The 15,651-nt window shown below is 39.2% G+C and overlaps 1 protein-coding gene across 1 annotated transcript in view; it reads right to left on the reverse strand.

Moving 5' to 3' along the window:
* The window catches only part of TRDN (triadin), a gene marked incomplete at its 3' end in the record, with an annotated part of 122,665 nt that overhangs the window by 67,792 nt on the left and 39,222 nt on the right, over positions 1-15,651 (reverse strand). Inside the window, exons 2-3 of the mRNA XM_084624930.1 lie at positions 7,325-7,534; positions 359-400 (exon numbers count right to left, since the gene is read on the reverse strand). Of these exons, the coding sequence (XP_084481056.1) occupies positions 359-400; positions 7,325-7,534 (252 nt within the window). The remainder of the gene's footprint in view (positions 1-358; positions 401-7,324; positions 7,535-15,651) is intronic.

Here is a 15,651-nt window from a genome sequence, read left to right on the forward strand (position 1 = left end):
TGGAGGGACCAATACACACATGTTTTTGCATAATATTTTAAAGTTATCAGCTAATGATTTGTACAAAGCTTCTTTTTTGAAGCCATTCATGAAGCAAAAGTGAAGATCTCCCAGCATATCAGAGCCTCCTGAGAATCTGTTGATTGGGACAATATCTTAAACTGACAAATCTGCTTTGACCGGATGCTACTGTAATTAACTTCATTCATTATAGTCAGCTAGATTTAGTTGTTAGCAAAGAAGTGGCGTTACTGCTTGCTGGCGGTCAGCGATTGCCCATGCTTTGTTATCGTAGTTAAGTAGGCCACACACACAGACACACACACATATTTAGAATACTGCAGGCAAATGTCTTTACCAGGTGGTAAACAGGGATCATCACAATGTTGTGAATAGGTGGCTATAAAGGATGACAACAAGATGTACCAAGGAATGGCCAATAAAAAAAAAAGTGAAGAAACATTATTAGCAATAATGAACGTTATAGGATGGCACTTGACTAAATAAAGCAGTTATGTCATGAGGATTTATTTCATCCCTGTGCTATGAAGTAGAAATTGGATTTCAGAAAACAGAAAAAAAAATACACTGTAAGGTAATACAGCAAGAGCCAACCAATGTAAAGGTACAATTAAATACTACTGTACAAAATTATTCACAAAGATTACAAAATGCAAACATTCTTTTGCTCAAAAGAAACAACTGATTAATTCTACTGAATTATTCTTTTCAGAGTAACAGCCGTGTTAGTCTGTATTCGCAAAAAGAAAAGGAGTACTTGTGGCACCTTAGAGACTAACCAATTCTTGGTTCCCTCACCATCAAAAGACCAAAAAAATTATATCACTGATGATACCTTGTGCAGTTGTTACCAGTGTGACTTACCATTATTTGTTTAAAATTAGAACGTTAATAAGCATGACCAAGGACCTGAAATTTGGTTCGCATTTTGTAGTAATCTGAAACACTTAAGCATGAAAGACTCGTTTCTCTTCTTAGAGCCTTCCCTATTATCCAAGTCAGTTTCTGAAATTTCATGTTTTCAACTTCATGAGGTCTGTCACAATTTATCATATTGTACACTAGACCCACTGGGATAATAGCAAATCTAGCTAGCACCACAACAGTACTTCATGGTCTTGTCATTGTTTCCAATATAAACTCCATTTTACAGGGGCTTATAACTCAGCTGTAAAATTTGCTACAGGGTGAAACATGGCAAATAACATGTCAGCTGGGCAGCCCTTTTTTAAACCTGAATTTGGTTTAAATCAGTTTGACTGGTTTTAGATTGGGGGGGGGGGGCTGTAATTTTTGTGGATTTAGGGGACATTTGTGGAGTTCCCATATAACTCAAAACTGTTTCAGTTGAGAACTTGGATATTTGTAGGCTGTTCATTCATGATGTGGACCGGTGACATTGGGTACAGTAAAAATGGTCTTTCAATAGGCTGTGATACTGTGATTTAAAGTTACTGCACACAAATAAGGCCAAACCCTACTGTTCTAACTCAATCCTTACTCCGGAAAAATTGTCCAAGCCCTTCTCTATATGGCAAAGTTTTTTTTTTAACCAGTTTTTCCAGTGCAGTTATAACAGTGTAAGTCCCTGCGTGGACCCTCTTATTGCAGTATAAATGTGACTTTTTCCAGTTTCTTATGTTACTTGGGAAGAGGTTTAAGCTAAACCAAAAAAAAAAAAAAGAAAGAAAGAAAAGTCATTTCTACCAGATTAAGAGTGTGTACAAGCAGAGTTATACCAGTATAACTATAAATTCACATCTTAGTTTATACAAGTAGAATCTTCCCATGTAGACAAGCCCAATGCAATGATTGCAGGCTTTGCCCCCAAAGGAAGCCCATTCTCTGCGCATGAAAATGCACAATTTGCCAATCATACTTACCAAAGAAAAATACTCATTTTATTTACTGCTGAATTCAACATATCTTATATAAAAGGACACTTTATGGAAAGCAGCTTTTACACGTTGTCCTGTTATGAGCACATGTAAACCGAGGATTCCACAATTCTTAGTCTTTCTGCAATTTTTGTTGTTTTTTTGCGGAATATATGCTTTGGTTAGAAAAAGCTAGATTTGTTTCTTTTTTTCTCCCCTCATTCCCTTATCCACTATCAGGATAAACCCAGGCCTACAGGAAACTGTCAATGACTAAACAGCAGCACCAGCGGTGATTGTGAACTAATTTAGGAAGATGTTAACTTCAAAGTGTTTTTGAGTCAGCAGCTGACAGCTGCTATCCTAAAGTAGCACAGCCAGGATTCAGCTGCTTTTGCCATTGTACTGCAGGAAGCACAGAAGAGTCCCCTCTGTGATTGGCTGGGATCCTGGGTATTTCCCATGGTTCCCCAGCATTCTGATGCCTTTTCCTGGCTCCACCCACAGCCCACTCTTCACCCATGCCAGTCACACAGACACAGGAGAACTGGAGAGAATGAACCTGTGCTGTAGTTTTCTTAAGAGCCTCCTCATGCATTTGTACCAGAAATGAATGAATAATTCACTGTGAATAATTTATTCAACAATGATAGGCTATTTTTCTGGTCATGAAACAACCAAAAGAAGATTGAAACCTCTTCACATGTTTTGCTTCTTGAAATTACTGAGATTATTTTGTGAGGTTCTTTTTGGTTATTTGTTTTCTTTATGGATGCCTGAATCACTACCAATTCACTGTGAATATGACACTCAGGAGTTGAAAGCAGAGCTGTGCTTATTAGCTGTGATTGGTCACATACATTGTTATTGTTATTATTAGGAATGCTGAAAATATTCAAACATGTTGTAAGTAGTCCATTTATATATTTGGATCTTTGGCCAATTCATCTTTGTAAGGGTTAAAACAAACTTAAATCATGTGGTCAACTGGACCAATTAAAACCATAACCAGTTATTTTGTTTTGTAATGTGTAATACACATTAATGACTTGTAAAACAAGTCAGCAAACTGCACTTTAAAAGACTGCAAAAATCAAGCAGGACAGTGCTGCAAGGCTCAGATCAAACCAAAAATGAATAATCTTTTTTACATTTTTGAAGATACAAGTATGAAAGGCAATTCCTAATACAGTATGCTAGTCACTTATTCATATCATATTCACACACTACATAATGCATGAAATTTGTAGTGTCTTATCTCAGACTCTTGTAGCACATCAGCTTCATATTGCATTAGAAATTTTTCAGTCATGTTTATAACTGTACTATAAAATGTAGTAGGAATATAAGCTTTCATTTTTTTCCCTTTCACATGAATGAGTGTAAGAATGAATCTGAAAGACTGAAAAAATTGAATTCCATACCTTTGGAAAGAAGGATTTGGAAAAAAGAATTTACCATTGATCTAAATTCTTGGGTCATCACAGGATTCTCAAATCACATAGCCAGACACAGTTGACTAGAAGGTGGCTCTTATTTTCCAGCCCCTGCACGAGCCCACTGGAACACATACACTCAAAGGGTAAGCAATTCTATTCATACCTACTGCAGTATTGGCCCCCATTAAGGCTATGTCTACGCTACGAACGAAAGGTGGGATTCCTCTGTTCGTGTACACTTTTGTACGAGCTCTCATTCAGCTAGCACAAATATAAAGAGCAGTGGAGCCTCAGGAGCATGGGTAGCCACAGCAGAGGCTCAGCTTAGCCATGCAGAGTGCACACCCACTGGTTTCAGGTGGGTTTATATGTGGCAGAGCTAAGCGGGGCCTCTGGTGCAGCTCCCCAAGATACCGCGGCTACCCTATTTTATACTCATTTTAGCGCACCTATGTGTAAACGAGCCAGGGAAATGTCACCTTTACCTCGCAATGTAGATGTGACCTAAAATCATATCCATCCAAACCACCGCCTTCTGACTTTGTAGAATTTACAACAAAATTAGTCTTGCCGGATGTATACAGTTACAATATACACATATACACGCACACCTGATCCATATGATATGCGTTGGACTTGTGTAATAAATTCCAAAAAAGCAAAAACTTGCTACTTTGTTCCTCTCATCAAGGATTCGAGACCATGGTAACCAAGAACAAAGATCTATGGGCATTCTTTTTGGAGAGTTGCAACAAAGGTTTTGTTCGAAAAGTGAATAAAAACAATGTTATTAAACTGAATGCCCTGACATTTTCAGAATCTCACTGTTATTTTTCTTCAAGATACTAAAAAAATATCATGAAAGCAAAATTCAAGTTAATCTTTCAAATAAGAAGTCATATTAGTTCAAATTTAAACTGCCTGCTACTCCTTTGAGGCTAGATTCTCTTATGATTCTGTTAGTCCCATTAAAACAAATATATCATCCCACTGAAACTAACGGAACTGCTCATAATGTACTACACAATGGGTGAAATCCTGGTCTCATTAAAATCAACGATAAAACTCCCTTTGATGTCAATGGGGCCAGTTTTTTCACTCAATGATGTTTAATGGTGGGAGAATCTCGCTTCTACTAAGACCTCTGGACAAAAGACACATAAAGACATTATAAGGGCTTTAATAGGGCTTATGCTGCAAAGAGATAGTTTAAACCATCTTTTGGGATAGATGCTGTATATTTGTAAGCTGTGCACAACTCCCAAAGGCAATCTTCAAGTGGATAAGGAAATAAATTGGAGGGAAAAATCTATAAAACACAAAAGGTACTAAGGAAAAAAAGACAGGCAATTGTAGAATTAACTCTATTTTCTACTCTACATTTCATATGTAAGTGGTAGCAAATTAATGTAGATCATGTTTGCAAAGCTAAAGCAACAATACTGAAAATAACAATTCCCATTTTATACCCATGCCTACATGCTTCAGGCAGAGCCTCAAACCAAAGGGAAAATATAGTGCATATTCCTTAAGAAGTCTGTCAGTGGTGCCAAATTATGAGCCAAATCACAGTACAATAATCCCACTGAAGTCAAGGGGCCAGATCCTCTGCCGGGTAAGTCATTTCAGCTCTGTGAAGGCAAGCAGGTTGGACTATGTGACACCCTTTTTACTATTACACACAGATTAAGCAGCATGATTTACTTAGAGAACCAGGCTAAATAGGAGTCTAGTAGTTGAAAGCCCCAGCTCCGGCTGAGGAGAAATATGTACCCATTGTTACATTTCTGTAAATAAAGAAACCTGGTTAATAAATCCATGAGAAGAAGCAAAGGAAGGAGAGGATTCCTCTTCCTAATAGTGCACCATCTGACATCCAGTTTAAAACTTGTGTTGCTAATGAGTCAGAACACCAAGTCTCTTCTGAAGAAAAGAGAAAGACTCATCAACTGGAAGCACTAAGGTACCATTTTTCACAGAATTCCACAAAATATACGCAGTCACCTTTCAAATAAAATTTTACATTATTTTATTCCAACTGCCTGAAGATGTCATTTTCCATTAATTCATTTGGAACCACTCACTTAATCAGTGAAGCAGAAGTGTCAGATTTCCATTTGACTGATTCAGCTTCCAGTATGAACATAGTTATCCATGTCTTAATGTTTCTTCAACCAATCTGCCCCCCTTCCCCAGTAGGCACAAACTGGCAGCTAAATCCTTCAGTTCAGTCCTTCAACCTTACTCGAGAGCCTGGACTGAGACATGCTCAAGGACTGCAGGATCGGGATTGCTAAGTACTATCAACTAGGTATATTTAATTGATGATTTATGCAAAAGAAAAAAAAAACATTTTAAAATAGTGCTTTATGGATAATACTAGTTTGTAGGTTTAGATGAAATTAAATATAGAGACAATCAAATTGTTATGTATCCTTTAGAGAAATCACTCAGTAAAGATACTTGTTGGGACTGAGGTTGCCATTGTTTCCATCTGGAAACCAAGGAGGCCAGATGATAGTCAAGGGATTCCAAAGAACAAAATACAGTTTCTCTACATTCTAAGCTTATTTGCCATCCATTAATCCAACATTGGAAGGTTTGTGTCAGGCACAAAACCTTTAGGTCAGTAAATCAATATTGATATTTAGCAGGGCAACATCAATATATCTGTCAGTAAACCAATAAACTCTGGGAAATTAACTTTGAATCTTAACTCAATTTGTTCTGACTAAAAAGACTCAAGTTTGAATTTGAACTCCTAGTTAAAGACAGATGTTGTAACATTAGAACTGGAGTTCTCACTTAAGAAAAATAATTCTTTCACCTTTATTGGTTTTTCTTTCTTTATTCTTATGTTTCCCAACCACACCGCTGTATTTACCCCTAAAAGTCTTACTTTTGTAGTAGCTTACTTCTCACTGGGACTCTTCAGAACACAAAAAACTTTTACTTTGTTAACAACATATTACAAGAGTTGTGTGTATAAATTTAATGTATTAAATTGCTAAGCACAAACCATAAATAGCAGGAAGTAATGAGTTCAGTAATTCAATACCTCTTCTAGACTTCACTTCCTCTTCTCAACCTCAATTACCATTCTTCCACCACCCTCAGAGGTCATGTAACCCCACTCTCATCTTGTACAACCAGCTTGAGCTTGGACCATACTTGGACCAATACTCTTGAGCTTGGACCATATTTACTGGTTATTGGCCAGATCCTAAACTGGTGTAAATCAGAGTTGCTCCATAGAAGACCATGTAGCTACTCCAATTTATGCCAACCAAGGATCTGGTTCTATATGGTAAAGTATTAAAGTTTACATGGATTGCATAAATTATATTATATGTGTGTTTTTATTGGTTTCTCTAAGTGTCAGATTGCATGTGATTGCTATATTATGTTTTCTGTAATATTAAGGAAAATGTATGTGAATGAATGGTCTGTTAGTGAATGTTCTATGTTTAGTAGTAATTTTTATGTAGAACTGAAATTTTAATGTGTTGCATTTATGCTCAGAGTTAAGCTACACACTGTTTCATAGCTCAGATATACCCATGCTCATGCTGAAGAACCAGAGGGGTCTGGGTCCTGCTTTAAATGCAAATCTCAATGCAGCTTTAACACTATCCTTACTAGCAAAGCCTCCATAAAAACAAGGTTTACAAATGCCCATAGGATGAGTACTTCAGCATAAATTGGATGGCTAAGAGAATGACAAACAAGACTTTTAAAGATTACAATTACTTTTTAAAATTTAATCTCCTTGCAATTTAAAAATGCAAAGCTGTATGGAATATAAACTGAATATATGGAATATAGTCTAGCATTTCTTACAAGATCAGGGCTTTCTTTTTTCACCTGACTGGATCAAAGAAGCTGAGGTGCATCCAAGTGTATATAATATACAGTGTACATAAAATATAAACAGCACATTTTGGTCATAAATATATGAGATGTTAAACAGAATTTGAGTGGCCTTACCTGCAAAGGTTTTGTAATCCACCAGGTCAAACATGATAATAGCTACTGCTGACCAGGTAACAATCAGAGCAACAACAAGAAGCCATGCTGCTGGCGAGCTGAATGTCGTCATTAGGTCCTCTGTAACTGACTTCTTTCCCACTTTCACTGGTGGCGTAAGAACTGACCCATTCTTGTTGTCCATCACTGTAGTGGTGGTTGACATATGTCCTAGTCAAACATTAAAAAAAAAAAAAGAGCAAATAAATATATTAAGCTAGGTACCTATCAGTCTAAGCTAAAGAACATGTATGTAGCTTCTGGTCTGTTACAGTTGTTATTAGCTGTCAAGTTTTCTAACAACTTAGGCCTTCATTCAGGAATGCACCTCTATTCAGAACAGTAGTTAAACATGTACTTTGCTTACATGCTAACCTGAACAGGGACAGAGTTAAATACATTGAATCCTAAAACGGGGCTTGTTTACACAAACATTTTTAGTTCATAACAAGATGGGTGGGGGGGTGAGTCCAACCTGCACTAGCCTTCCAGACTGTGTGCGTGCATCCTGGTGAGCTAATCCTCTTTGAAACAGGACAACATCAAAGCACATGAACTGTTAATGCACATTAGCAGGGCCCACAGGGACAGCTGGTCCATGGCAGGATAGTGCAGAATAGATTCACACCCAAGCATGCCTCAGACTGTTTAGAAAAGCCCTTATATTGCTTTCCTGAACAAGGCCCATAATTAATCATTTAAACATATTCTTAAATCCATACTTATTCAGTACAACACTTAAGCAAGTGGTTAACACTGACTTCCATGGGACTTACGTCTGTTCTTTCATTTAAGCACTTGCTTTTAACTGAATAAAAATGCCTTCCTGAACTGAGGACACAATCAAAATAAGTTAGGAGAAAACATATAATAACCAAAGGAAAAAAAACAATATATAGCTTCATTGCTCACCACAAGCCACTTTGCTGTGACTAGCTACACACCTAAAACAGTGGCTGATATCATAGCCCTCTAAAAGACTGACTTGTTATGGACTGTGATGAGGCGTCTGCCCCACACTGGTGGAGAAAAGCAGCCCTGGGGAGGCTGCACAGCAGACAGCCAATCAGAGAGGGGCTGCAATGAGAAGCCAATCAGGTCAGAGCAGACCCATATATAAAGAGAGCTGGAGGGCAGAGGAGGTAGTTCCTGCTTTGGAGCCTAGGGAGAAAGGACTGGGTGCCTGAAGGGCTGAGGGAACCACCAGCACTCTGGATGGAGCAGTGCTGGGCCTGGTCTGGGGAGTGAGAGAGAGCTCCAGCTTGACTGGCCGAAAGACTGAAGCCCTGATACAGGGGCAGAGAAGGTGCTAGGGCTACGGGGAAGTGGCCCAGGGAAACAGACGGCAGGGGTTGAAGGAGACTCAGCACGTGGCTACCGCCTACAGAGTCTCTGTGTCAGGACCTGGAGTAGTAGGCGGGCCTGGGTTTCCACCATGCCTCACCCCCACTTGCCACTGTGGGGAGTGGCCAGTGAAGGGCTGCAGTTTGCCACTGAGGGGAGTGGCTGGACAGAGGACTGCTGTTCCCCCGGAAATGGGGGAGAATGGAATGAAATGGCTGGAGGGCTGTGTCCTGAAGAGGATGCCATGATCTTTGAGGCAACGTGGGTCTGGAACAGAAGCGACAGTGGTGAGACACCACTGGAGGAGGGTGCCCTGTGAAAAGACTGAAATAATTCCCAAGCAGGAGGCACTATGGTGGTGAGTCCCCGCCCTGTTACATGGACACTGTGCCAGATCCACAGTAAAACAGCCTACATCCATGGAGCTATGTCAGTTTACACCAGCTGAGTATCAGCTTTGAATTCTGCTGTCAAGGACACATGACAATGAGTGTGTTTTATACTATATTCCATCTCGCCAGTCAATAGCAGAAGAAATGTTCTATAGCTGTGCCATGTCTTTTCTAGACAGTGTCATTACAATTTGTGAAGAATCATATTTTTGTAAATAAATTTGTTTTGAGCATTTTCACTTTCATGAGATGGCCTTCTAAAAGCCCGTCTTTTCTCCCAAGAGTTGCAGTGTCAAATGGGCTTAACACTGAAAGCTAAAGGCTCTTTAGTAGGAAACGGAGAGCAAGATGAACACCGATGTCAATTCTCATTCAGCAGATACCACCTGTTTACTGGTGAATAGCTGCATTTTTAAATACAAACTACTTAACTAACTTCTCTGTGGCTGTTAAGAACATCTTACACTGCACACAGCTCAAAACAGCTTTTAGAAGCTTAAGGTTTCATTATATTATGTTTCAAATTGCTGAAATTTAAAACCTGAAAATATCTGAGAAATTCTTGAACTCAAACAAATAATAAACGAAATAATCATTGCTTTTGTTTGATATCCAGATATGAAGCTGCAAAAAATCAAATCATTCACTCCTCCCTAGTCATCAAGAGTGAAATGGCACTGTTACATGCTGAGCTCCCTCTTTTGGGAGACACCAGGCTGCAGTATGGGAACTAACCCTTGCATCCCACATGCTTTTAAGCCTACGGGGTCAGTGTTTGTATGCAGACACTGTTTCGAAGTCCAGCCTTTTTGACACACTCATGAGGTACCGTTCTCCCGTCTAGCACCACTTTCTTGGGAAGTGGGACCCTATGGTCTCTCCTATACTGAAGTCCACCAGAGCTCTACCCTTGTGGGGACTTTGGTTTATTATTTAACCACTCAAGAAACTCATGACAGTTAAATCAGGGGAACACACAGACTTTGCCAAGGAACCTCTATACCAGACAACTTTACTCAGACCAAGCACGAGAGTTACAGACCTACGCAAAAATAACAAACAGCTGCATGGAAAACCCCTCCCTTCAGTGTCTTCAATGCTCCAAGATCCTTTTGCATTTTGGTTAGTGACCTTTCAGGGCCCCAAGACCCCACCTGCACCCCACTCTTCCTATTGTAAGCTGATGGATGGCTGGTGAGAGGGTCCTGGCTCAAGAAGATCCGGGACTTAAATAGAGTTCTGGCCTCCTATGTCAGGTGCCCCCTGCCAGTGCAGCTTCACCCCCGCCACACACATCAGATCAGTTGCTCGACTCCTGCTTTCCTACCCAGCCTTGTTCCCAACTGGGAAAACTAGTTTTCCTGGACTACAGCCAGTCTGTTGTTCTAGGGTGTATTCATTTGAATGATGGACCATCAAGGCTGAGGCATGTTGATGGTTTTGCCATTGTTAGCTCCTCTACTAGGTGTCAGGATTTCATCTAATACCTCCCAGGTGTCCAGCTCAAGATGGAGGCTACAGTGAAAAAGTGAAGGGCACAAGACAGTTCGGAACAGTGTTTCAGATTGATATAGACATACACAGACATATACTAATCTGTATCTGTATCTTTGGGGTAACTTCTCTAGCAGCTAAACTAATGCACTATTTATAGTGGTCACCAAAAAAAGGAATCCAAACAGATGTTACATATTTGCATAGTTTGGTTAAATTCATCCTGATCCAATTCTTATTAAAGGCTCCTCATTGAGTTCGGGGGGCATTAGATCAGGCCCTGTATGATTCTGAATTTCCAAAGAATCCCTTTTATTGCTAAAAGAATTAAAGAACAATGCAAATATGAGAGTGAACTTGTACTCAGTCCCTATTTATCACCAAAGCAAGAGCAAAGTGAGTTTTATATCAGAGTAAAGTAGTGCTGCCTCTGTCTGGGTGTTCTCATGCTAATGCTATAAAATTGCTGCCTTTCTGGTTGGGTCACTGAACATTCAGATAAGAGAGAAAGGGGCATGTGATGAAGCTCTAACTAAACAAAGATAAGCAAACTCAGTCTGTTTCTGACGAATACTGATCTGGAATCTCTACCCTTAGAGACAGGTTACAAGAATCTTGAAGAGAGAGTTTAAGAACCCCAGACGTTGTGCACACTGTGAGTAGGTTTTATTTCACAGTCTATCTTGAGATACCTACAGAAATGATAAATACATAGGTTGTGGTGAATGAGATCTTTTGTTTTGTCCATCAATTTATATTTTTTTAAAATTAGAAAAACGAGATGGAGCACAAACTCTCACAAGCCTGAGACTGATGAAAAAACTCTTTTGTTCCCTGTACAATGGAAAATCAGTCCAAGAGCGATGTGATAATGAAATCATCATTACGTGTCTTGCAATGATTTGTACTGTGAGCAAGGTCAGTGTCAGCTTCAGCAGTGATATGATTTACACTCAAACACCATACATTAGAACAGAAACTAAAATAATTCACACCCTTGACTGTTCTACACTTTTTATTCATTGTGATTGTATACAATTTTCCTTATTTTTGTCCCCTTTTTAGATTGCATTCACTCCAAACTTCCCTATACTGATCAAGTGTCTCATTTCAAGCCCTAGAAACCTGCATTGTTACATAGTAATGTTGTATAAGCAGCACAAAATTGGCATGTTACATGATTTTTGTAACTTACATGAAATTTGCTTTAATTTATGGATAATGTGTTCAGTTAATGAACAGTGTCATCTGTTAAGATGCAAGTTATACACTTTTCTATTTTAAAAACATCACTGCTTCCATTTCCCTGAACATAAATATTGGATCAAACATCACACTGCAGGAGAGAAAAATCAAGTTGCAAAGATCAGCTTCCTAAAATCAAATTCCAAATCAATAGCATTATGTTATGTAACATTCAAATTCATTCATACAAAAATAAACGAACGTGTGCATGCAACAGGTCATAAATGACACATTATGCATTTTCTTTCCTCTGGAGAGACCAGTAGGAGTTTATGATGTAAGGGGGAGAACAGAAAGGTACTATCTTATCTTGACAAGTCTGATTGGCATCATAACATAACTCAAATGACATACTAATGAAAGACATTTGCACAGTAAAAGCAAAGGCAATTAAAACTACATTGTAATGGGGTGGTCACCCCATACTAGCACTGAAAAGGTTAAGGAAGCTGAGAAAGAACGAGTTAGGCAACACGTGAGGCGACTAGTCTGGAGAAGCAACCCCTGGTGAAGCTGAAGATGAAGCTCCGCTGAGCAGGTGTGGGCTGGACTAGTATAAAGCCAGGAAGCTGGCAACAGAAAGTGTGGCAGTGAGGAAGTCTGCAGTCATCCTCTGTGCATTGGAGAGGGAATGAGAGAATCCAGAGAAAGAGTAGAACCCTGGGACCCTGGCCCTGAGGGAAGGGTGGATAAGAAAGCCCATGGGAGTAGGAAGTAGCCCAGGGAGAAAGCACTCAGGTTTGGGACTGCACAGACCTTGGCTGTGTGTTGTAGGATGCCTGGGCTGGACCCTGGAAGAGTGGGTGCACCTGGGTTCCTCTACCAGCTACTGACAACAGGTCCCGTGAGACACTATACCCTGGAAGGGGAAACCATATAGTGATCTGGCCAGAGGCCTGAGTCACGGAGAGGAAGCTGCAGCTCCTGGAGTGAGAGGAGCCCTGGGGTGAGAGAGAGGATAATGGGTTAAGATATGCAAGGGTAGGTTTCTGACCTGGAAAAGAGCTAATACCCAGAATAACCCACAATATTATTATATATTTATAGTATATAATTACTATATAAAGTGCTGTTTTACTGGGGAAAGTGACCATGTAAAAATAGCACCTTTTAAATTCAATAAATCTACACCTTTTGTATTTGAATCATATCTGTTTACTTTAATGACAAAATAGGTTATCAAAACTTATCAGTCTAGTGAGCCTTCCAGAGCTAGTACAGTTACAGTTGTTATTATGAAAGGGCCTAATGGTCACATTAAGTCGCATTGGTCATTGTTGTTACCCACTGTAAGAAAGCAGAGATGTCATACAACCCTGCAGCCAGAGAGCTATTAAAGGGGTATTGTGTGACTATTGATCCGGGTTGACATCACAGCCATCACAGCATTGCAAGCTAAGGTACATGCAGCTTTAGGGTTTCCCAGAAGATTCCTGACACAGGCACTAGTTGTTAGAAGCTTCTTCTTAGGGACATGGCTGGCTGGGAGGGGTCGCTTGGGATTTCTGAGTCAGGAAACTGCCTGTGTGGTTTTTGCCCCCATGGGGGTTCACCTAGAATCCATCCTAGGAATGTGAGAACAGGGCAGCTGGGAATAGTGGCAATAAATCAATTTTCCTACTATATATAGGAAGGTGGCTGAAAGTGGTGAAAATCTCATGGAAGGAAGTGGGGTTGGCTGACAGCTGGAGGAGACAATAGAGGACAATTAAAGAAGCTTGAGCCCCTCTGGACAAGACTTGGACTCCCACTAAAAATATCTAATAGCAAGATGATTGGTAACACTATCTAAAATACTGAGTCAAATACTATATTATCTATATTGTGTGGGCCCTAAATGCACATTGGGCAAGATTTATTGATTGCTGAAATTTCTATATTATCTTAACACATCTTGAAATAATTAATCTATCCATAATTTAAAGATAAAGTTATTAGAATATGGTGTATATACTTGAACCTCTTTCTTGCAGTAAAAAGCATATACATAGCATTCCCTTTGAATGGTACTTTGCTTTACAAGTTACCAGTGCAACCTTGTGAATGGAATTTCTTTGACAATCTGTGCACATCGCCACCCACAACACAGCCTCTCCACAAAGACTTGTGCTTCTCCCTGTCTTCTGCCATACCCACCTCTACAGCTGTAGTGTCAGAGGTGCATATATCACATTTGGATCTCACTACCTATGCTGTACATAGCACATAGGCTGAAAATGAAGGAACGGGAACAATCTAGAATGGAAAGGCTCAAATTATAATGGAAATTTCAGGTCTGTTCTGGAACTGTCAAAAAAATAGAAATACTGGGGTGTTCTACTCACAGTTAGTTTAACAAAAGCTTCAAGAGAAAAATCCCCCAACACCTAAAATGTTTGTTAGCAGAGAAAGTGGCATAAAAAAGCTGCATAAATATTAAAATAATAGAAAGAGGTAGTGGGCTTGCTTGTGAGGGAATGAATTACAGACTTATCAGTGACTGACAGTTATAAACATGTAAAATTCATTATAAAATAAGGGGGGGGATGAAGAGACTATTTCTAAATAACAAAAGAAATAGAATCAAGATTATAGAACATGGAAGAAGATGGTACATGAAAATTAAATGAACTGAATACCAAAAGAGTAGTGACAACTGTGTACTGTATTGTGTACTCAATTTCCTATTTTTCTTATTATTCCTGCACTGGTTTTATTTTTGATCAATATAAAATATGTAATGGCATAAAAATTGTATTGTTTATCTTGTCCATTCATACTCAGAGATAATGTACATCAATTTTTAAAAACATCACATTGATTTCAATGGGAGTTTGTGGAATAAAAGTCACATCTTTCCTAAGCATTCCATTAAGACATGCAGTTCAAAGGAAATGGGGAATCAGATACAATGTTAATAACAGAGCTACATGTACTGTATGTTATGAATTGGCATAGGTATTAATTCTAGATCCTTTAAACATGTACATTTAAGGATCCCAACAATGGTGATGCTTCCCACAAAGTAGTAATGACTACTCCTGCAGAGTCATTACACAATCAATCACTTAATGTGGAGCAGAGGGGAAGAAAGAAAAAATTCTCTCCAAAATAATTGTTTATACTTGTCATAAGTATAAAGAGAAGGGTAAACCCCTTTGAAATCCCTCCTGGCCAGGGGAAAGCTCCTCTCACCTGTAAAGGGTTAAGAAGCTAAAGGTAACCTCGCTGGCACCTGACCAAAATGACCAATGAGGAGACAAGATACTTTCAAAAGCTGGGAGGAGGGAGAGAAACAAAGGGTCTGTGTCTGTCTGTAGTCGTCTTGGCCAGGGACAGAACAGGAATGGAGTCTTAGAACTTTTAGTAAGTAATCTAGCTAGGTACGTGTTAGATTATGATTTCTTTAAATGGCTGAGAAAAGAACTGTGCTGAATAGAATAACTATTTCTGTCTGTGTATCTTTTTTGTAACTTAAGGTTTTGCCTAGAGGGGTTCTCTATGTTTTGAATCTAATTACCCTGTAAGGTATCTACCATCCTGATTTTACAGGGGGGATTTCTTTATTTCTATTTACTTCTATTTTTATTAAAAGTCTTCTTGTAAGAAAACTGAATGCTTTTTTCATTGTTCTCAGATCCAAGGGTTTGGGTCTGTGGTCACCTATGCAAATTGGTGAGGCTTTTTATCCAACATTTCCCAAGAAAGGGGGGGTGCAAATGTTGGGAGGATTGTTCATTGTTCTTAAGATCCAAGGGTCTGGGTCTGTAGTCACCTAGGCAAATTGGTGAGGCTTTTTACCAAACCTTGTCCAGGAAGTGGGGTGCAAGGTTT

This window comes from Lepidochelys olivacea, assembly GCF_965140295.1.
Source record: "Lepidochelys olivacea isolate rLepOli2 genome assembly, chromosome: 3".
NCBI lineage: Eukaryota > Metazoa > Chordata > Testudines > Cheloniidae > Lepidochelys > Lepidochelys olivacea.